Raw genomic sequence first — 22,820 nt, 5'->3', positions numbered from 1 at the left:
CAGCTTTACGTACCAACGGTCACAAAAAAAAAAAGGAAAACATCAAAATTTAGGTCCTGAAGACGGTTGACGTCGTCAACGCTGCTTGTTTATGGCTGTCAGGGTCACATTGTGGCTCAAACATGTAAAACTAGAGAAAAGTCTTTTGGGGGTTTTTCTCCCACAGCAGATTCTGCCTCACAATCCTCGCCAGAATCTGCTTAAAGTCGCTCGTTTGGCAGCATGTTACTAAAACCACCAAATCGCCCTGAAACTTGGATCTTTGTGTCAGCTCTCCTTGTTCAGAATTATTCTAGCCATCAGCTTCCCAGCCTTATGACATTGGTGAAGGTTGCTGGGGAGAGATGCTGTTTTTTGTTTTTGCAAAACTTAGTATGTTAGCTGATATCCTGCACGGCAAATTTATCATTTTTGGATCCTGGTGTTTTTATTAAAAATGTACAATGGTAGAAAGGGAAACACACCTCTGGCTATTTACTTTAAAGTTTCTGTAAACTGTGTTCTGTTCGGGGGGGAGGATGAAGGATGGACCTGAGGAAGGGGGCAGCACCGCTGTGCATTTGCGTTGATGGACTGACGAGCCCGCTGGTCAAGTAGACCCTCCCTTTTGCTTACACACACACTCTCTCTCTCTCTCTTTCTCTCTCTCCGTCTCGTCTGAGCGAGGGAGACTCGGCTGCTGTCCCTTTAAGAGCTGAGCCCAGATCTCACAGCTTACAGCGAGGGAGGGAGAAGAGGAGGGACAGAGGCACCGAGAAAGACGGCGAGGGAGGGTGTGAGGGCTGGAAGTGTGTGAGCAGAGAGAAAGAGAGAGAGAGAGTGAAAGAGAGCGAGAGCAAGAGAGAGGGAGAGAGAGAAACAGCAGTGTGTGTGAGAGGTTGAAGGATCACTTCAATCCCGTCTTGTTTTTGGGGGAGACTAACCTTGTTCATCTGAAGCATTGTCGGACTGTTTTATGTTGTTGTTGTCGAGAGAGACGGACCCTTACTCCAGCATGCTCACTGAGCCTGAGCTACCTCAGGAGTGTAACAGGTACGTGACACGTTCTGCCGCTCACACACTTCCACACACACACACACACACACACGCACAGACAGACATATAAATATAAACACACACATTCGCATGGAGATGACAGAAAGAAGAGCGGACCCGGGATTCAGCGAGGGGACGATTCAAAGACAAATAGCCGTGAATGTGTAAAGTGTGTGAAAACAAGACTGGGTCAGCGTGTGCGCAAAGTAACTGTCTGAGCGGAGTTTGACTCTGACTGTGAGATGAAATGTTAAGACAGAGTTGATGATTCACTCCCTATCCTTTTAGTTCAGATAACATATGCAAAGCTGGAGCAATATATGTCCGGGGATGTGTTTGTTTAAGCTTCGGTGACAGATGACTCCCACTCCCCTCTGTCCGCCTGTCCGGCGTCGCCCCCTCACTCTTTTTCTGTCCGTCCTGAGTAAAACTTGCGGTCGTTCGAAACCTCCACGGAAAAAACTGCAAAAAAAGAATGAAATCAACAAATAACCCAAACGAGCACAAATCAGAAGGACGAGGCGAAACGTGTCAGTCGGAATGTGCGATCATCTCCTCTCGACGTCTCATCTCCGCTTCTCGCTACAACTTTATTTACTTCTGCTTCCCTGTCAGCGCTCATGCGTCTCCTTCTGCAGCAGCCGGGTATATTTAGGCGCAGTCAGACGCTCGCAAGTGCATGGAAATGCTCAGCTGAATCTGTTTTTTGTTTCCCCCCCATCCTCCTCAAGTTTCACTGGGGTTTTTTTTATTATTACTATTTTTCCAATCAGGATTTGCCTCATCTTATAAATGTATTTTATTTTTTTGGGGGGGGGGTATTTTTTTGTTGTTTTAATCCAAACTCAGCGCATGAAAACAAACCCCTCCGTTAATCCTGTTCTCAATCTGTACGCTCTTCTCGTTGTTATGCCTTATGCTAATATTAATCTCACTGTGCTCCTCTGTTGTTTGTGCAGGCCTGCCTTCATTTAGAGGTGTGAACCCTCTAACCTTGCACTGTCAACACAAGTGGCTTTCGCCCATGCAATAATGCTTGTTTGATCCTAATACTGTGAGAGGCAGATTATGCTCTAATACATTTTAATTCTAACTCACACATATCATAACATGGTTAACACCGCTCTTTCCTCTCTGCTTTCTCTCCCGCTCACTCTCGACTTTGATTCCATTCAACTCTCTGTTTTTGCAATGATGAAACTAATCTTTTTGTTCTGAGATAAACTGGGGTCGGCGGTGTGGATTTCAGGGGGGGGGGGGTAGTTTTGGGGGGTTGGGATTTCCGTGGAGGCGAAATATTTAGAAGTGGCAAAAACGTGTTTTTAATAAACCGTTCAATCCTCGCAAAGTGGTCGAGGAGGAAAAGAGAACGAGAGGGACAGATAACAACAGCTAGAAGGAATTAAACATTTAAAGGATTACACACAAAAAAGCAGAATGTATGAAGATAAATGCAGGGATTACAATGACTTAGGAGGAGAGCGCTTAAAACTCTTGCTTTCCAGTAATGCACTCCATCACCGCGGCTCCGGCCGTGTTGCAGAGCCTCTGCATGTTCATATTTGGATGTGTGCGCACAAGACGGAAAGAGAGAGAGTGGGGGTATCTTCCACTGTACTCCTGTGTGCATTTGTGTGTGTGTGTGTGTGTGTGTGTGTGTGTGTGTGTGTGTGTGTGTGTGTGTGTGTGTGTGTGTGTGTGTGTGTGTGTGTGTGTGTGCAATTCAGCCCCAAAGGTTTGCAGTGATGCTCTCAGTTCATGCGCTACAGTAAGTGTCCGCTTGCTTCTTCTTCTCCCTCTTCTGCTCATTTGTAAGTTATTGAAAATGTTGTTAAAGTTTCAGGCTGACACTCTTTAAGGTGTTTAATAAATATTGTCTTAGTTTGAAGAGTAGGAAGTTAACATTTTAATTAATCAGACAAATTTTATTCTTCGCCTTTCAACATTTACATGCTTAAGAAATTGATGGCTCTTATTTTCTCATCAGAAATAGATGTTTCTAGTTTTCTGCTGTGCTGCAGAACTTTGACGCACGGTTGAAATGAGTCAAACCTGCAAGTGCGGCCTTGTCCCTTGCACACTGAAAACACACGACGAGAAAGAAAAGGAGAATACCAACGCGACCAAAACAGAGACGGAGGGAGAAAATAATAATAACAACGACAGAATAAAAAGATTTGAAATTGTAGCCGTAGGTGGAGGAGAGAGCAAGATGAAGGGGAGAAGGGATGATGTGGTCAAACTGACACATTCCTCACCAGCAGACATTTGAAGCAGGTTTTTACAGAAAAGTGAGAGTGCCACAGATAAAGTGAACAGAGGGGCAGGTGTGTGTGTTTGTGGGGAGGGGGGTGGGGTGGGGGGGTTATAAGGAGGAGAGGAAGAGGTCTCTGTCAGGGTGGTGTTAAGGCGGTGGTGGATTTTCACACCCCTCCATTTGTCCCCCCTCGGTTTATAGGTGTGTGTGTGTCAGCAGTGGACATGTCAACACTTTGAACGGTTTAAGCGGGACAACGCTGGTATCCAATCTGACATCAGAGCGCCGCTAAGAGCCCAGAGGAATTGTCTGGATTTCAGTGACACAAAAAGTCTCATTATTAGTAATTAAAATGTAGCCTCGGAGATGGAAGTTCATTTCATCGCCTCGCGTAAAGTGCTGTGACAGCTGCAGCTTTATTTGCCTTTCAGATTTGGATCCTAACCCAAATGGACAATTAGCAATTCATAAAGTAAGACGTATTGTTATATATGATTAAACGATATTAGCACGATTAGCAGTAAAATGCTGTAAGATCAAATAAAAAAACAGGTGAAATCCTCTCAATTAGTGCTTTATAATTTGTCGTCCGGATGTTTTTGTGTGAAACTTCAAACTCTTCGAATTTTGTGTTGGCCAAGTTATGAGACATGTTCGTTTTCGATGCCGTTTTTGCAGCTGTTGATCACTTGTTTCTAATTTTGAGTGAGCAGTTCTGCTTCCAGCTTAAGTGTTGCTGTACTTCATGTAAAAGTGTGTGTGTGTGTGGAGGAACGAGGTGCGGGTGAGATTAAGGCAGTTTGAGCTGGGGCTTGTGGTGGGGGGAGAGAAGAAGAAGAAGAAGACAGAGAATTTGTGAGAGTGGAGTAATTGAGCAGAATGTCCGTGCTCTGCAAACTAATTCACCGTTCTCCTCTTCTCTCCCCCTGTGGCCCTGTCTCGCCCTCCCTCGCCTTCCCTTTCGTCCCCTCCCACCCACCACATCGGATTGGAGTCCATTGTCTAGGCCATATTGTCTGTCCCCAGAGAGCCTTGATAACCGTGTCTCCATCCGTGAAGCAATGAGGGGGGGGGTAGAGAAAAAAAAAGAAGGGAAAGACAGAAAAATACCAAAGGAGAATGCTAAAGTGCCCCGGCCCAGGTTGATCAGCTGACCCTCGGGGGGTTTCTGCACAGGCTGCGTTTGTTCTTCCCGTTGTGGTGGTTTTGGCTCAGACAGGACGGGATGAAAGAAAGCGAGAGTGATGAGAAGAGCTTCAGTGTCAGAAGTGACCGGGAAGGAGAAGGAAAGTGCGTGTGTGTGTGTGAGTGCGGACAAAGGTGTCCCCCCTGCAACCTCTTACCTTCCAGGCTAACTAGAGTTGGGTCATATGACATGGGGGTCATCGGGTGGAGGTCAAATGTCAGCAGGGTGCATTCCAGTGTCAGGAGAGCAGAGAAACACCAACAGAGCTCGATACGAGCCGGTTATCGGCGTCTGAATAGACTGAGACCCAAACGTAAAAATCTTATCGTTTTTCAATCTTTTTAAAGTCCCGTTTATCGGACTGAGTTACCGAAGGATCTTTGGCTGTGTGTTCATTGCTCCCTCTCCCCCACCTGTTGCTGTGAGAAGGCTGTCTCTGCAGAAGTGCTTCAGGTCATCAAAAACACAGCCAGTCGTTGTGCGTAAACTACAAAAAGCGCCACCCCTAATTTCCCATCACTGCAACGCTGCTTTGCAGAAAGTGATGCATCAGAATCATCTTAACAAGCAAATGTTTAAAACATTTTTAAACAGTAATCAATTGTACTAAAATGCTAGTAAATGAGATCTTTCACATTTTTTGAAGTTGTGCGTAAAGAGTGTGAAAAGTAGGGTGGTGTTCTTAAAGGTCACCATGCATGGATGTTGCTTGCACTTTCATTTCCACGCTCTCATCCTATTTGATCATCCACCCTGCCTGGAGTGCACACAGTCACAGAAAAAGAAAAAATCCTCCATCTTTCCACAACGCACAATAGAAGAAGGTGTCAGGATCTACAACAAAATCTCTGTCTCCCCAGGTAGCGAGGGGGGAAATGGCCGGGACAGTTTGGGGGCGAGCTGGGAGACTTTCAAAGCCAGATGGGAGTCTGTGGATGTGTGCGAGAGAATAAGCTTGTGTGTGTGTGTGTGTGGGGTGTGTGTGTGTGTGTGTGTGTGTATGTGTGTGTGTGTGTGTGTGTGTGTGTGTGTGTGTGTGTGTGTGTGTGTGTGTGTGTGTGTGTGTGGGTCTGCTTTGCAAGGGCAGGCCAAGTCGCTGACAGTGAGACAAATGCCGCGACTCCTTTATGGATTGCTTAACAAATGTGGCACAAACAGAGGCACGGCTCAACAATGGTAAAAAACACTGTCCCCTCGCTCAATAAACATTATCCCTCTCGCGAAGCACCGGGGGATCCGACTCACCATCCGCCGGATGCACTTCTCCTCTCTCTTCCTCTCTCTCTCTGCTCCCCCATCGTTGTCTTTCTTGCCTCTTTTTTTTTTTTTTGTTTTTTTCTTTCTCTGAAGCAACACTCGAGTTTTTCCCACGAGCCGTTTAGGCTTCGAGAGCCAGACAGCAGCAGACTTTCTTCCCTTTCCTCTCGCTGTCCTTTTCTTACCCACTTACCCAGTGTTAAGGCATAAATAGAACGTCGAAAGTATGAGGAAAGTATGAGGAGTGATGACTAAAGCTTTGGGTGGATGAGCAAAGAAAAGAAAAGCGAGAGGATGGTTCTCCCAGAGGCCGAATGAGTTGGCCTCCGTCTTCTGCTTTTCAAAACGCAGGACGTTTTTTTTTTTTCTTTCTTCGTTTTTTCTTTTCCCCTGCATGCATGCATTCATGTGTGTGTGATTAACAGCGGTGACATTAGGGTTGTGTGTTATTGCCTTTTGTGGTTAAGCTGGACAGGAAACACGGTTTGGGCTGCCGGCCGGCGATTTAGGGCACCACACAGAGGCCGCTTTGTGTTTGTGAGGCTGAGTGTGTGTCTGCGCCTCTGTGGGTGTGTCTGTGTGTGACCATGAGTGTTCTGCGGTACATTTTCTAGCTTTGACTTGCATCTCTGGTTGCGTTTCCATTGACCATGTTATTGCGCAAATTGGAATTATGAAAATACATTTGCTTAACGGAAAGGCACAAATTAAAAGAACATATTTTTTTATAAAAAAGTTGCTGTGCAAGAATGAGGTGGTTTTTCGACTGTATTGATATTAGCATATTCCATAAAATTGTAATGGAATATATTTTTTCCACCAAAACAATCAAGCGATCACCAAAGAAAACAACAGGATGATGGTGGGGCATGTTTTTCATTGACTTCTTGCGTGAACAAACTTTTAATCAGTGTGATTTTAATAGTTTCTTGTTTAACCCCAGAGGCTTAGTGAGAATCTCAGGAAGAGCGCAGCAGATGTCACAGTCAGACAGAAGAAGCGGCAGGCTGTCCTGTCAGACAGTCAGGTCGCGAAACTGCATCACAAAAAATAACAAAACAAAAAAAAAACATTGCACACATGGTAAAAAGCTTGCTGGCTCCAATGAACCTCGTCTCTTAGGACACCGCAATTGCAAAAAATTGTGTTTTTTTTTTCAACATTAGCAAAACATCAAAATACCTTGTTGAAGAGTTTGAAGTCACAGACAGAAAAAGGTTTTCACCTAATTTGAAGCCGTATGAGCTTTTCCTTTCCGCTACTTTTCCCACTATTTAAAGGGACAATCTATAAATAGCTATTAGGCAATATCCTTAAGAGTCTGCCGAAAGAGGGGGAAAAGTGAGACAGGAGAACAAGGGATGGAAAGAAGCTCTTACAAACAGCGGATTGTGTGAGGAGAGACCAGAAAGGATCCAGCGCTCACAGAAGATGTGAGCGCAGTAAAGAAAATGTTAGGATAAGTTCAGCAGTGTGTAACAGAGAGAAGCGGGATGGAAAGAGATAGAGATTTGTTTCCGCTTTAAAGCTGAAAGAGGAAAAGAGAAGCAAAGGGAAGGAGAGGGGCGGGGGTGAAAATGACAGCAATAAAGCGAGAGATAGCTCGACACGCGGAGGGAAGCATTTGTTTAAATTCCTGCCTGAGGTGTCATATGGATGTAAATGCTGCGGTTGGCTCCTAGAAGGCAAAAGGCACCCTGGGCGCCTTATCTAAAAAGGCACATTCCGCTCAACTATTTTTGATATCCACTTCCAATTTCCCTCAGAGAGCAATTTCAAAAGATGCCTCACATTTCCACAGATAGACCCACACCTGAGTGACAGTTCTTGGTACACAATAGATGTCTTCTTAAAAAAAAATAAAAAATACCTCCTCTTTTTTTAAGAGAAGATCATAGATGGGCTAAAACAATGGGAGTTGATTTAAAAAGAAGCTGCTCACACACACACACACACACACACACACACACACACACACACACACACACACACACACACACACACACACACTAATGCAACACACATACATGAAATTCTCCAGAGGAGGCTCCCACGCTCCCTGAAAGCTGTTCTGAGTAGAGGAGTTAACAAGAGCAGTTAGCACTATGATTATGTTAGCAGCCAGAGAAACTGAGCGAAACACAACGTGTGTGTGTGTGTGTGTGTGTGAGTGAGAGAGAGAGGGAGACATTTCTGCAATGATTGCGTTGTCTTTTCCTTCCCCCTCATTGACGCTTAAACAAATCTTTGTCCCCGTTCTGCTTAATTCATTTAAAAAGTGTGTTTTTCTAGACGTCTTTGCCTGTTCTCAGCCAGGCTCACGTCTGTGTGTGTGTTTTGTGCGTGCGTGCGCATGTGTGTGTTGATCACAGTGCGCAGCGGCCAGGAGACGGTTAACCACCGCTGATGGCGATTACTCGGACCGTTAATGGACGTCCGTCGCTGTCCGATTAGTGACTTAGCGGCGGACGACATATGTGATATGAGAGGGACTTAGATGAGGAGCCACTAATCATCAAAAAGCCAAGGGGAAGTGGCGCTCTAATCTCAGCTTAGCGCTCTCACTGTGTGCACTGCTTCATGTGTGCGTGTGTGTTTGCTGTAAGGGTCTTTTTTTGGGAGAATTTTTATTGCTGGAAAAAAAAACAACTATGCAAATATTCAGCAATTATAACCTGACCGACTATGCCGATTTATCAGCTTAATAAAGCAGCATCGTTTTTTTTAAATATATCTAAATAAATCCTCCCATCATGCTTTCTCTACAGGCCTCCATCAGTGTGACAGGCCTGCCAAACTTTAAATGAAGTAGCCGGCGTAACCTGCACACCCGCTGTGCCCAATTGTGTAGTAATTCCACTTCAAAGGCAAATGAGGAGAGAGAGAGAAAGAGAGGTTGGGGGGGCTACAGCCAGAGAGGAGCTGTGAAAAAAAACCTCAGCGTTTGTAGTCATCCACCTCTGAGGAAGTTGTGGTGGGCCTGGGGGGGAGGGGGCAAATGAGAAAAGAAGGGGAAGAAGAGGAGGAGAGAGAAAATCTTATGGCGTGAAACGTTGACCACATGAGAGGGCGAAGTCATCCCCGCTGCCCCGCTGTGGTCGTTCTGTTGTATTAATGGACGTAACATAAGACAACTGTTTCTGTTTGAAGCGAAAGAGAAATATTCCCTCTGCTACTCAACTATTATGACATATTGATTTGCAGTTCCAGCAATGTTGTCTATTTTGACGTTAAAACAGAAGCTAAGCAGAAACATGGAACATATAAACGCCCAATTAAATTAGTTGAAGTTTTTAGTCTTTGTGGCAGATCATAGAGTATTATTCCTTTATGCCATTCAGCTCTTACTAAAGTAACATTGAAACAAGTCAAAGTCTGAGTCTCCTTTCATATTAGCCATTTGGTGCCATTCAGCACTACACAGTGAGCCTTAGAACCATATGAGCAGAGCCTTGTTAGCAACTTTCACACAGTGATGATCAAACAATAAGAATTTTCACATACTGAGAAAAGAAATGTCTCCAATAATGCATTTTGATTTTAAGCAAGCCAGATGTGAAGTAGCCTTTCTTTAGTTAGATAACCAGCGCTGGAATTCTCTCGAACGTTTTCGCAGTTTTGAAAGCGCAACTTTTCAAACCTTGGTATACTTTAGTAACAATAATCGACCAACTCCTAATGTCCATATATTGAATCTCTCTGTCTTTTGAGGAAAGGCTAAGTGTCATAGTTTTTCTTTGTGGAAGCTATCCAGAAAACTGAAGTAACTTCTGTACTTTCTCTGGAAAGGACAGGAACCGTTTGCTATTTTGAAACTGTAACTTTTTAATCTTAAGGCTGAGAGTTGGATCTTTCCTGGTTTGTATGTGTGCTTGTGTGTTTATTTTTTGGGGTTAATATTTAACTCTGGATTCCCAGTCCATTTGGATAAGCCCGAGGAGCTACTGTGGTTAAATGATGGATAGTAAAATTATAAAATCCAAATTAAAAGCCTCCCACGATTGCGGGGACGTTTCTGCTGCAGAAGGTGCGTAACTCAAGGGAAAGGTCTGAGGATTCAGAGCTGACCTCAGGTCTGCGTGTCAGCTCCTGGCCAGACAGAGGTGTATACAGGGGCACAAGGGGCCGTGTGTTTGTGTCCCGTACAAAAGGCCTTAGTGTGAGAGAGTGAAAGGAGGTAAAGTAAACAGGTAGTGATGAAGACAGACCAGCAGTGTTCAGGCCTCTGTTCTGTGTGAGCTCACACATGAGTGTGTGTGTGTGCGTGTGTGCATGTGTGTGTGTGTGTGTGCGTGCGCGAGTGCCGCGTGGCTCAAAAGGCAGTTTGTACAGCTGGGTCTGCCGCTTGCATTGGACGGCGCGTGAAGCGCCACATAACACAGGCGCCAGCTCAGGCGCTCTTTACAACCCAGGGATCATAACTGTTTTTGCAAGTCAGTTTCAGTTTTCGTGTCAATCAGATTTAGAGATAACGCCTTGATTGTCATCAAGACGAAACAAAAACTCCAGCGGCCATTTATGGCCGCGCATTCTTTTCTTTTTTTTTTTTTTTCTTCTTTTTGCTGAGCTAGGTGGAGCGTCCAGCAGAGATAAAGAAATCTGCTGTTCCTGTTGATGTGTTTTCATGCTGTTCTTGTGATTTTTTTTTTTCTGGACATACTGTCCTTTTTATGAGAGCAATCACTTCAAGTTCAGCGTTGTTTTATGTGGAAGGATGTGGAGTCCAGTGAATTATGTTACCATAAGCAATAAAACAGCAGTTAATGAAAGAAACATTTTGATTTTGGCGTGAAAGTTTCTACACTGCAAAAACACAAACGCTTGCCTTGTATTTTTGGTCTCGTTTACAGGGCAAATGTCTCCTTGCGCTTAAAATAAGATAAAACTGACTTGTATGTAACTTTTCAAAGACTTAAGAGCTTATTTTAAGTCAACAATTCATTAATATTGATTTATCCACTGGCAGATTATTTCACTTGTAACAAAACATATATCTGATCTGTCTAAGTTCACTAAGATATTTGCACTAGAAACTTGACCAAAATTAGATTCTGTTTTTTTGCTGGGCATCGTCGAACACTTAAAGCTGCTACCCAGACATTTTCTGAAAAATCATTCTGAAATAGTTTATCACTTGTAGGGCTAACATGTCACAGTGGTTCTAAGTGTTGTAAAAGTTACCTAATCATCAGAAATGCCAATAAAGACCAAACTCACATGAATGCAGGCCTCAGGTGACATCACATCAGACATAAAGGATTTTCCACTTTATTATGTTTTCATTTATAAAGCTCCTTTTAAAAGGGTTGTCTTGTGTGATGTCATCACTCATCTTTTTTTCTTTTTTTTGTTCGGCTCAGTTAAATAAATGCAGCAAACAGCAACAGTGAAGATAGTGAAGGCATAATCCACACATATTGTTGTATTGTATTAAAAACAATAAAACTAAAAAATAAGTCAAGTTAAAAAATGACAACAAAAAAAACAACAGTACTTTTCTGAACTTGTGTTGTGAAATTCCAGATTTCATTGCATAAGAAATCCTGCTTGATGGATTAAGATATTTTGGACAAACCACTTTGGGGGAAACATGGTGATGGATGCGTCATGCTGTGGGGATCCTTCTCTCTAGCTGGAATAGAGAAGTTGATTAGAGTTAATTGGCTTTCTTCCACATTTACCTTCCAGCAGCACAAACCTAAACGTACAGCCAGACGGTATGGCCTAGTCAAAGCCCACAATGTACTACTTTTAGTCAATCTCATAAAAACCTAGTGAAACACATTCAGATTTGTAATCTGGCCACATTTGAAAAAGATTAAGGGCTATAAACATTTTTCCCCTCGACCTTTTGTTCTTCGGGAACTTGATATTTTAGAAATATATATTTTTAAAAAGGAGACTTATTGCGATATCCAAGACAAAGAAATAATAATTTAAAAAAAAACCCTAGGTGTTCTTTTTCCATCTATAAATATTGCAGTTAAAATCCCAGAATCACCTGCAAGTCATTAAATCACAACTTTTTTTCTTTTTTTTTGCTGCTACTTCAACTCCAGTCTTCCTCAGGTGCGATAAAGTTCTGCGTCCAGCGAGCGGCACTCGATGCTGTCTCCGTGTCCACCGTCATGAGGTAAATAAGCGACGAATTAGGAGCAGGGCTCCTCCGAGGAAGAATGCCAGATGTACAGTCCAGAGGAAATCCAATTGAGTCAAGAGTGTAATCAGTTTACTGGAGACAAGCGGGGAGCATGGGGGAAGAATTTGAGAGAGAAAGGCCGAGGAGGATGACAGAGCCAATTAGAGCGCAGCGCGGTATGAATGCAGGACAGGGACGTGTGCAGATGAGTGAAGAAAACAGCCTGTTATTTCAAAGGGAAATAAAGAATTAGAGGAGTTTGAGGGGTGAGCGCCAGTTGCTTATTGCTTGTTTTTTTCGCCGCATCGCAACACAACCAGTTTCCCAGAGTCCCTCGGTCCCCTGTCATGCGTTGGCTCTGCACCCCTGAGCGTTAGCAGCCTATTACCCAGGGTCATAGTCGCAGTGGCTTCAAGGCTGACAAGTGCATCTGAAAGCACTCAGGCGACGCTGAGAACCACATTAAATTCTATTATTGCGGCATAGTCACTTCATCCCTATTCAGCTGAAGTGCAGGGAGGAAAATTTACCTTGCGAGAGACAGAGTTCATCTAATAGATGTGGCTTTATATCCTTTTCCCTCTTTTCAAGGGAACAAAGCCACGATAACAAATGCAAACAGCAGGGCTGTCATGTTGCCAGCTATTTTTTTCCTCCGGTTCCTCTATTGTCCGCAGGTTTTCATAAATACATATTACTGTCACTGTACATTCTGCCCTCGCTCCATTTTTCTCTCCCCCCCCCCCTCCACCGTCCTCCAACAACCTGTGTTTCTGCGTGAAAAGACCTATTGTCAAGACGTGGTCATTTCCTTCACAATGCCCCGTGAAACATGGCTCCATTTTAGCAGTAATGGCCTTGTCCTTTTGGGGGAAGTGAATTCTGTACGGCCCCCGTGGTAAACACAGTGTAAGACCTCGGAGCAGGTTTGAAGGTCTGCCAGGCGGCTGGGGCGATCACAAGCCGGCTGGAGGGGATTTATTGAAGAGGTTCGCTCAAAGAAACGCAGAAGAGCAGAACCCGGAGCACCGCGGAGATGAAAAAGGGCTTAAAAATTAACCTTTTACGACACCGTTTGGGAGTTTATGAAAAGTACTTTTGCTTCTTTTTTTTTTTTTTAATCGACAGGAACTTCCTCCATCTTACAAGACGTATCCCCTTTTGAATATTGCTCACTCTTCCTCCCGTCTCTCCCTCGTCTTTCTATCTCCTACTCTTTTCCAGGATGTCTTCCAAGCGACCAGCCTCTCCATATGGGGGGACAGATGGAGAGGTAACCATGGCAACCAGCAGACAGCGAGTGGAGGACGAGGAGAGCGAGGGACCGGGCGGTGTCATCCACCTCCCTCTGGCCTCTTATTGCGGAAAGGTGTCCCCTCACTCGCCCCCCAGCCGCCACTTGGACAGCCCCCCCAGCACGGTAAGGACACCTTCATGGTTGGGAGGGTTTGGGTCCCAAGCCGCTTGCCGTCTCTTTGGGGAGGCGAAGCGCACAGCCATGGGAAGACGGACGGGTTGAAAGGTGACGTTGGTGATACACCTTTGTCCTTCAAATCAGCTCATCGCAACCTCTGTTGGTGCTTGAGAGACGCTGGTGGAAACTAAACCCTAGAACAGATACATACACACACGGTGCCGGGGGAAAATGTCTCCTTCTGTATGTAGTGAGCGCTTCCTGAATGAGCTGGAAGGACGGAAAAAAAACGCAAACAAACTTTACTGGAAAAATGTTTTCATCTGTGGATCCATTCAGTGAGAAATGAACTTCCCTGACTTTGCATGTTTGTCATCTCTTAAAATGACTTGAAAAGAAATCACTTTTTGAGGAGAAAATTTTCTGTTTATCATTTGCATATAATGGCCAAAGGATTAAGGATTTCAGAAACTTTTTTGGGATTTTGCTACACATTTATTGCATGGCACCAACACCGGTGTTGGTGCCATGCAATAAATAAAATAAATAGCACATGCCCCTTTGATGATCCACATCAAAATGGAAGAATTGGACTTTCTCTGTTGGTAAACAGCAGCTTGTATCTCAGAAATGATTTGGATCAGAGCAGAAAGTTTCAGGCTACCATTTGGGACGCATTTTTAATGTTTGTGCTACTTTGAGATAATTAGATATAAAGCTGTTAAAATGCCCTTACAAAGCAGCAAACAGTTACTTGAAGCTGCTGGTGCCTCAAGGTGGAGGATCCTCAAGAGGCTTGTGGTGCATGAAGCTACCATTCGGCCACCACCAACCAGAGCTCACAGGGAGAAATGGTGGCAGTGGACCCAGCCGTACATGAAGATTAATTTTCAAATAGACTTGTTCACTGTTGACTGCTAGGCAACCCTGAATGGTCCAGCAGTGGATTGGTGGTGGATGGCCACCACGTTCCAACACAACTCTCATGTCAGCAAGGAGGTGGTGGAGTCATGCTTTGGGCCCGAATCAGTCAGAAAGTCCATGTACTTTGCTGAGGTAATTTTCACACCTTCGAGGGCTCTGAAGGGGCCGACCAGTGATTCTCTCCCCATGATCACTTTCTTTCATGGCTCAAAAAGAAGAGCTGCACCTTCTGCATGCTGAAAGGAATACCACTGTGTCATTGGCTGCTATGGGCATAAAAGGGCAGAAACTCCTGGTGTGGTCACCATCCTCCTCTGACCTCTGACCCTATTGAGAACCTTTGGCGTTTCCTCAACAGGAGATCTGAAGGTGGGATGCAGGTCATATCAACACAGCAGCTCTGGGAAGGTTTTCTGACATCTTGCAAAGAAATTCAAGCAGAAACTTTCCACAAACTCACAAGTTCAATGGATGCAAGAATTATGGAGGTGATATCAAAGAAGGTCTTAAGATGTTTTTGATTGAAATAGCTTTTGATTTTAGTACATGTAACCACTTAATGCTGCACATTCAAAGAATGACAGTTTGCAGCTCTTTATAATCCATAAAATGTTTAGAAAATCTGCTGTGCATAATAATTTGGATCAGTGCATTTTCAGTTTTTTATTTTTGAAAAAAAAAAAAGTTTTCATGGGGAGTTTTGTTCAGTAAAATTTGATTTCTGCTCTAATCGTTCATGTCTTGAAAATACTGACCACTGTGCACTGTTTGAACTCTATTTTCCTTAAGTGCATGATTCAAAATAAAAGAAACTCCAACTAAAAGGTTAGATAACATTATCGCAATTATCGTAAAATTCTTATATTGCGAGCGGTATGAAAATTAGAATTACTGGATCATGTTATTGATTTACTTTTATGTTACAAGTTGTAAAGTTGTTATTAATTAGTAAGGCTCTCTGCTGGGGAAGCCAGCCTGCCTTCTGCTGCCCAACAGACACGTAGCTCAATCAATAACTACAGTTTTAAAGCAGATTTATCCTAATAAGAGTGGCAAGTCATTCTCATTTAGACTGCTTGACTTTCCATGTTTGTCATATGCAAATATTCCCAGAGAGCTTTGTTTATCTTGGAAGTAAAGATGTCGTCTTTAGTGGTTTTGAGGGAGCAATTTCTCAGAAAGTTTGGTGCACATTGATTCGGGAAACCAGAACTTTCCTCATTTTGTAAAAGCGAAACAGGAATGTTGGCAGGTCGTTTTCTGGAGGGCATACGTATGATGTTGATGACGCGTTCTACTTCCAGGTTTTGTTGTGATTCATGATATGTTTTGGTATCTGCTGCTAATATTACCCGACGTATTTCTGAGTAAGCAACCACACTGTTTATGAACTTTCATATGATTCACTTTCCTATTATGTCAAGATCATTTTTTTTCTGTCTGCGTTTTGGGTTATTTACAGTTCCTGTTTCAAAAAAGCGATGACGTGATCTTTAAGCTGATTTAGAATACTGTAAAAGCTGAAAACTGTACACGTACATTCTTGCGTGATTCAATGTGCACCAACTTTTCCTCCGTTTGCCAAATGCACGCCTTGTCACACGCACTCGGATAACGACCGTCGACCTTTCCCCCCCCCATCCTGACAGTAAACACTTGCGCGCTGTAAAGCAATAAACGCTGTTTAGGAGTTGTAATGGAAAGCTAATTCTGCAATTAGCCCTCTGATTAGGCTCTCGGGCCCCTCCCAGGCTCCATGGACTCTGCATGTGTGACAGGTGCTGACTGTAAACCAAAGTCCTGGCCTGGGGAGGAACACCGTGCGCGCATACACACACACACACACACACACACACACACACACACACACACACACACACACACACACACACACACACACACACACACACACACACACAATGAGTTATCTGTTGCTGTTGAGGACAGCGATTAGATTAATCCCGGATCATTTAGATTGAGTGTATACAAAATGGGTTTTATCGTTATCTTCAGGTGATTGGAGAAGAAAAATCCTGAATATTCACATTCAGAGGGACACACAGCTGCTTCGTTCCTGGATGGCAGAGAGGAGGCGCTTGATGTGGAGCGTTGGGAATAGAGGGAAGTGGGGTGAGGTGGGGGGAGCTTATCCGACTCCTTATGTGTGTTAGGAATTTTTTTTTTTTGAGCGGAAAAAGGAGGTTAACAGTGCCAATCCCTTCTCTGCTGACTGTCAGTGGATGGGAGTGAGGAGGAACTGAAAGCGAGAGGAGATTTACAAACCGGTGGAGGGGAGGAGGTGTCGACTGCACTCTTAAGAAATCGGGATGGGGGTCTCTTCCTCTCTAAAGCAGTAGTCGTAAGTGATGGGGTGGGGGAGTAAATGGCTCATCCACCGCTGGTTGACTTGGAAGTGAGGCAGCAGTGGGACAGTGGGGAGGTGGGGGGTGAGATTACAGCTTTATCTTGTCATAGTGAATTAGCACGGTGCTGGAGATGCGCTCAGCTACACACTGACCTCTTCATTCCGCCTGCCTGTTCGCCTTTGGCTCCGACCGCTGTACCGACACACACGCATGCACACTCACTACGCGATGTTTCACCAAACCTGATCGGTGTTGGATAATGCCTTTTAAAAGATTTTTTCTTTCCCCCATGCAAACGTTGGACTTGGAAAATTATGCTGCCCGGTGTGGTTTGCAACAGAATAAATTAGTTTCTATATTAAGCTAAAACAGGGAGGAACTTTGCTTTTAAGACTTTTAGAACGTTTAAAACTTTTTCATTTGGGCTCACTTCCATAAATGAGATGCCAGAGAACATGGAGTTTCCTCTGGTTTGAAGAACGGAATAAGCCAGGACTGCCCCTTCCCCACCTGTTGCTTTGTGCTGCTGTTTAGCCTGCTGCTTACAGTCAAATCTCTGGTTCCAAAACATAAACCAAATAACGATGAAATAGAGGGTTGAAAATCACTGACACTTGTTCAAATGTGAAATCAGAGGATATTTAGTTACATTTAACTTCAGTTTGAAATTGTTACTTCATGACAGCAGTCACTTAGTCTGCTGTCATGGAGCATAGCTTAGCACGTTAGCGTATTCCCCACCTGTTATGTGTTGCTGGCTAACAAGCTAGTGGATTATCTTTTTTTTCTGCTCTTCTATAAGAAAGAAGGAGCGCCACCTATGCCTTAAATAAAGGCACTGCTGTTTTAAAATATACAGTTTAGGAAGCCAGGACCCATGTTTGTTAAAAATCACCTGCCAACATCCTATATATGCTTTTATGTATTAAATATTTGTACAAATACCTTACAAACGTAGTATTTTACTTAAAGTTATCGCCCCGTCAAAATATCTTGTTTGCCTTTGCTTCGAATCCAACTGAGGTGTGAAAACAAAAAAAAAAAAGGCAGACTCTGATTACTGGGCACAAACAATCTGCCTTGTGCTCAGATATAATGTAACTGTACAGATAAAGACAAAAGAGACCCATTTAAGAGAAGCCTATTTGAAAGTAACTATTGTAGCACCACAATAAGTCCCGGGGGCAGCTGCAGACGTGAGGTTTTGACATCTTGTTCCTTTGCCTCCTTTCTTTTCATTCCTTTCATGTTTGTTTGCAAATCCTCGCCAAAAAAAATTTGTTTTCACATCAGGCAGAGGCGAGCATCTTCTTTCATAGACGTGCTAATGGATGAACAGAAATTATTTAATTAACAGCCGAGACGCCCGCTTACACCGCGGAGAACTATACCGATCTTTCACCGAGCATTATTTCTCATTCAAACGCTTCCTTTCCTCTCCTTTTCCTCCTCTCTTCTTCCATCATTTCAATGTGTCATTACATGTGTGTGCGCGCGCGCACACGCAAGCATGACAGATTTTACACAGCCATTGAGCAGTCTTGAGACACAGTGGTCACACTTAATTTCTCATGCCAGTGATGCACTAATGAATCAACACACGCTTGCCTGTCAACAGCGAGGGGTCGCCGTGAAATATACTGGTGCAGATTTTTAGCTAAAACAGCTACTTAAAAGCACCGCAAAAAAAAAATAAAAAAAAAACAGCTGCAGTGTTGGATATAGATACTAGACATTGGGAAGAATTTTAAATGTAAGATTATTGCTTCTTTAAAGGGCTTGATCGGAGTTTTAATTGTATTAAAATATGATTTAAAGCTGCCAGAGGTAAAGTAATGTGTGGTTTAGTGGTTTGTCCCAGCCTGAGGGTCTCCAGGGTCGGTGTCTGCGTTTAGCCATGGCATGTAAAGGGATTTGCTTCGTGTGTGTGTGTGTGTGTGTGTGTGTGTGTGTGTGTGTGTGTGTGTGTGTGTGTGTGTGTGTGTGTGTTAGAAAGGTTTCTGAGTTTTGTTAAGTAGTCTATGGGGGAGATTGGCAGCCCTGGCGTGGACCTGAGTCTCACCCCCCTGCAGGGAGCGATCAGTGACATCCTCACGTGTGTGTGTGTGTGGGCGCGTGTGTGTTTTAGCAGAGCAGCTGTTTCCAGCTCTTCCTACTTGCCACATTGTCCATGCCTTGATCCGCAGCGACGCGCCAAGCATTAAATGTTTTTTTCACGCGTACACCTTTCACAGCCCGAGACATGTCAGGCTGGGGGTTCCAAAAAATAAATAAATAAATAAATAAAAAAAGAAAAGCGAGAGAGTCGGGCAACAGAGGAAAAGGAGGAAGGGTAGCAAACCGAGGGAGTTTTGAAAAATAAATAACAGCAGTATATGTGCTGGCTGCTGGGAAAAAATAGCATTTAGATTTTTTTTTTTTTTTTTTGCTTCCTGTATTTTTTATTTTTTTTTGGCAAGAGTAAAGTGTTTTTCAACCAACCTCCCCTCACAGATGAGCTTAAGAAGACAAAAGTTGTTTAATTCGGTTCCATTGCAGAGGCAGTAAAAGGATAAAGAGAGTGAGGCGCAATTTTTACTTTGTTCCAGTCATTTGGAAGAGAATTGACATCTGCAAACTAAAGGCAGAACCGCCCACACTACCAGCCTGCCTCATCCAGTGCATATAAATACATACATGCACACACACACGCACACACACACCTACAGGCTATGAGCACTGCCAGTGTCACACATATAGCAAAAGAAATGGGTAAAAAAAAGGGGGGGGGGAAGCTGCTCGTACGCATGCACTGAGCAGAGGGCATGAACATTTACAGTGCTCCAAATTTCCCTTTCTACTCATGAATAAATGCATGTTGATGAGAAAAGTTTTTCAACCTGCGTTACAGCAGGAGGAGAGCTGAGTGACACCCATTTACATCAGAAAATCTCTCTTTTAAAAAAAAAAAAGTGTTTTTAAATACGATGCCTCTGTTTGGTCTGCGCGCGGCGCGTGGATTACGCGCTCGGAGGTTGATTGGGAAAGAAGTGTACGCATGTTAAGATGCCTGCAGGATCAGGCTGCCTGTCGGAGCCAGAGCCCCCGATGCAGCGACTCCCCTGCTAATACGTTTGATCGGGAAGTGACCTTTATTGTTGGACGCTGCCAGATGACATCTCCCTGGCAGCTTCTCGACAGCAACCTGCCCGGCTCCACTGCTCCCCCGTCTCCCCTCCATATTCTTGTTCTGTTTGTTTTGTTTGCGCTACATCTTTCTTGAAAGAAAGAGTGCGGCTCTTATAAGTAGGCACTGGATTAGACAAATGGGATGTGACAGGTGTGACCGTTGCCTTCAAGACGCCTGCTCTCTGTCTCCCTGTATCTCTCTCTTTCAACTTGCACCTCTTCCATTTCCTCTAATAACACCGCTTCTCTCTCTCTCTCTCTGTCGTTCTTGTTTTTGGATGTTGCGCTTTCCTCGACTTCCTTCTCTGCCTTCCTTCCGTTTTGTTGCATTTGCATGTCGTGCCGCCGCTTCTGATGCAACTCATAATCCCGAAGAAATCAGCTTTTTTAAGCCTGATATGTTCTAATCGGGAGTATAGGAGAGAAATGGAAGCAGCGCAGATAGACGGGAGCAGCCGCTCGGTCAGGTGGTCGGAGGGGAAAGAGGAAGGTCTTTGAGGGCTTTCAGATCACAAGACTCTGCTGCAGTGTTGATGGCCGAAGCAGAGGTTCACTTAAGCCTCATCTTTTTCCTCATATTTGGATGCGGACAAACTTATATGGAGCTCTAGTAAAAACTGAGTAGGAACCGTGAAAAACTGTGCAGTGCAATTCTAATTTGTGACAAATTCCTTCTGTTTCGACACTTTAATATTTCCAACAATTGAACAAAGAAAGTTGTAAAATGATTATTTCATTTGTTAAAAGTTGAAACCCAACCCAGAGCTCGTCCCCTTAAACTTAACACCAACTGCCACACTTCTTCAATCAGTCCTGACTTTAACTAGGCCACTCCAAATCCTTCATGCAGCTCCAGTTTGAAGCATTTAGAGGAACTTCTTCTCCTGTGCTTTGGATCGTTGTTGTCTGAGCAAACCTCTCTTAGTAGTTGTTGAATCATAAACATTGACCTTAAGTGCAGGAAGTGAGGCCTGCCATGCTTTAGATGTTGACCTCCCAGATGAGTAGTGGATGCTCCTCTGGCACAACTGTGGAATGTATTGTGAAATCTATTGTGGTCGTCATCAGAAGAGAAAAACTTCTGCAGCTTTAAAAATCCTCCCACCTGATCAACCAATGGGATGAGAGACTTCTTCACCTTTTCCTTTGTTTAATACTAACCTCCCCTGATGGGGTTTCTTTGCTCAATCTGAGTCTTTTCTCGCGTGGCATACAGCTGATCAAAATCCTCATGTTTGCTTTTGTGATGGTAGAACAAGGAGTGTAAGTTTGTTGGCGTCATTTCCAAAACAACCTGATGGCATCCAGTGGTTACTATGGAGACCTGACGTCACTGTATTCATCAGTTCTGAAACAAGGAGTTTTATTTATTCATTTAGTTACTTATTTCTAGGAGGTAGGATCGCTGATCAAGGTATAAGAAAAAAAAGTAAAATAATCTGTTGGATTTTTTTTTTTTTTTACATAATTATAAATGGCTTGAATGACAATTTTATCTTTGGACAATTTTCCTTCAATTTTTCAAATAACAGTATAATAAACACAAGAAAATGAATATTGGCGGTGCGATAAAAGACAGACTTAAATTTCGATCTCGCACAACTTTTGAATCCTTATAGCCGCGGTCGCAGCTGGTCCGTCTGCGGCGCTGCTATGTGCAAGAACGTCCAGGAGCGGATGGGTGAATTATTGAGCGCGCTGACTTATTCAGAGTGTGGAAACACGACAAGCCGAAGTGAGAGAGCCAGCGAGGTGTGGAAAATGCCAAGTGATAATGCTCTTCTGGACCTCTCGCATGGAGCTGGGCCACGAACAATGAAAGCATTGTCAATATTGAAAGTCACTGAGAAAAGAAAAAAAAATACTTATTTTCTTCCTGTTTTGTTGTTTTTGTTCTTTTTTTAATAGGATCTCTTACATAAGTATTTCTCTATTAAGAAACAGAAGAGAATAAAATCGGACGCTTGCGGCCTGGATGGCCTCATGTGTGATCCAATCGAGGAGTTAATGTTTAATTAATACACCAGGTGATATTTAATATGGCTGGAATTCCTGTGCATACAAACAGACAGAAGTCCTGAGCAGCGCATGTGTGCCGCCGTCTCAGGTGGCATGCCCTATACTGTAGATAGATTAGCCAAAGATTAACCCTGTGGACCATTGACCCTCGTGCTCACAAAGAGCTGAGCTGACAGACTGACTCATTTGTTGTTGGAATGCCACAGCACACCTTCGCGTGTCAGAGTTCAAGAGGAAGAGCGCCAGCGCGAGTACGTTTTCCGCGAGAAAATCGCCACACCGGCCCGTCGGTTGCGTGCCTTTCGCCGGCGACCTCCCTCACGGTGTCGCCGTTAATTGGCCTGAGCCGGCCGTAAGTCCATAATGCCGGCTGTAGAAACAAACACAGGTTTTACCGGGCCAAAGATTAACCTGCTAAAAGTTACTTACCGCAGCCTCCTCCTGCCGCCGTTTGGCAAAAACGGTTCACACCGCCTCAGCTCTGCGTGGCTGCGCATCTCGGCAAGAAGCAGCCACAAACCTCCAATGTGATGCTCGCAACGATTAAATGCGATACGATAAAAGAAAACTACTATACTAAATTTTGCAGAGCGAGCATTTGGTGCAGCAATTATTGCAAGAAACTCTAATATTGTTGTTTTGAGGCCATTTTCAAGTGATATATTGACAATGGCATAACAATGAAAATTTGCCCTCTAGGAGATCAATAAACTTAATTTTATAAAGAACTCTCAACACTGGCATCTGAATTATCCAAAATAAAAGACAACAATTGATGAGTAGAAAACGTTATTGCCACCACCTTGTTTCACAAGGGGGAGTGGTATGTTCAGGGAAATCCAGTGTTTATCTTTATCACACAAAAGGTTTTTATTACTTGCTTGTTTTCCATGTCAGGACACCGAAGGCCCACAATGTTTCACAGCTTCCATTTATTTGGATTTAGAGTTCAGGTTAACTCACACTGGGGATCGGTCAATGACATCAAATTTGGTATGAAAAACTCTGATTTTATTTGTTGTCCAGACTATTGATATGTGAGATGCTCAGAGCTT

At 43.7% G+C, this 22,820-nt stretch overlaps 1 protein-coding gene across 11 annotated transcripts in view; it reads left to right on the top strand.

Moving 5' to 3' along the window:
- Positions 1 to 749: 749 nt before the first annotated feature.
- The window catches only part of sox5 (SRY-box transcription factor 5), a 98,734-nt gene continuing 76,663 nt past the window's right edge, over positions 750 to 22,820 (top strand). For 10 of the 11 annotated variants that reach the window (XM_055055503.1, XM_055055507.1, XM_055055499.1 and 7 more), the window contains exons 1-2: positions 750 to 1,032; positions 13,099 to 13,294. In XM_055055503.1, coding sequence (XP_054911478.1) covers positions 956 to 1,032; positions 13,099 to 13,294 — 273 coding nt within the window. In that variant the 5' untranslated portion in view covers positions 750 to 955. Of the gene's footprint in view, positions 1,033 to 2,344; positions 2,804 to 13,098; positions 13,295 to 22,820 lie in introns of those variants that run through there. The other variant, XM_055055502.1, reaches the window with a different exon arrangement.

Source organism: Poeciliopsis prolifica, unplaced genomic scaffold, assembly GCF_027474105.1.
Source record: "Poeciliopsis prolifica strain line A6 unplaced genomic scaffold, Auburn_PproV2 SCAFFOLD042, whole genome shotgun sequence".
NCBI lineage: Eukaryota > Metazoa > Chordata > Actinopteri > Cyprinodontiformes > Poeciliidae > Poeciliopsis > Poeciliopsis prolifica.
Note: the sequence above shows the minus strand (reverse complement) of the source record. Positions and strands in the feature narration are given on the sequence as shown.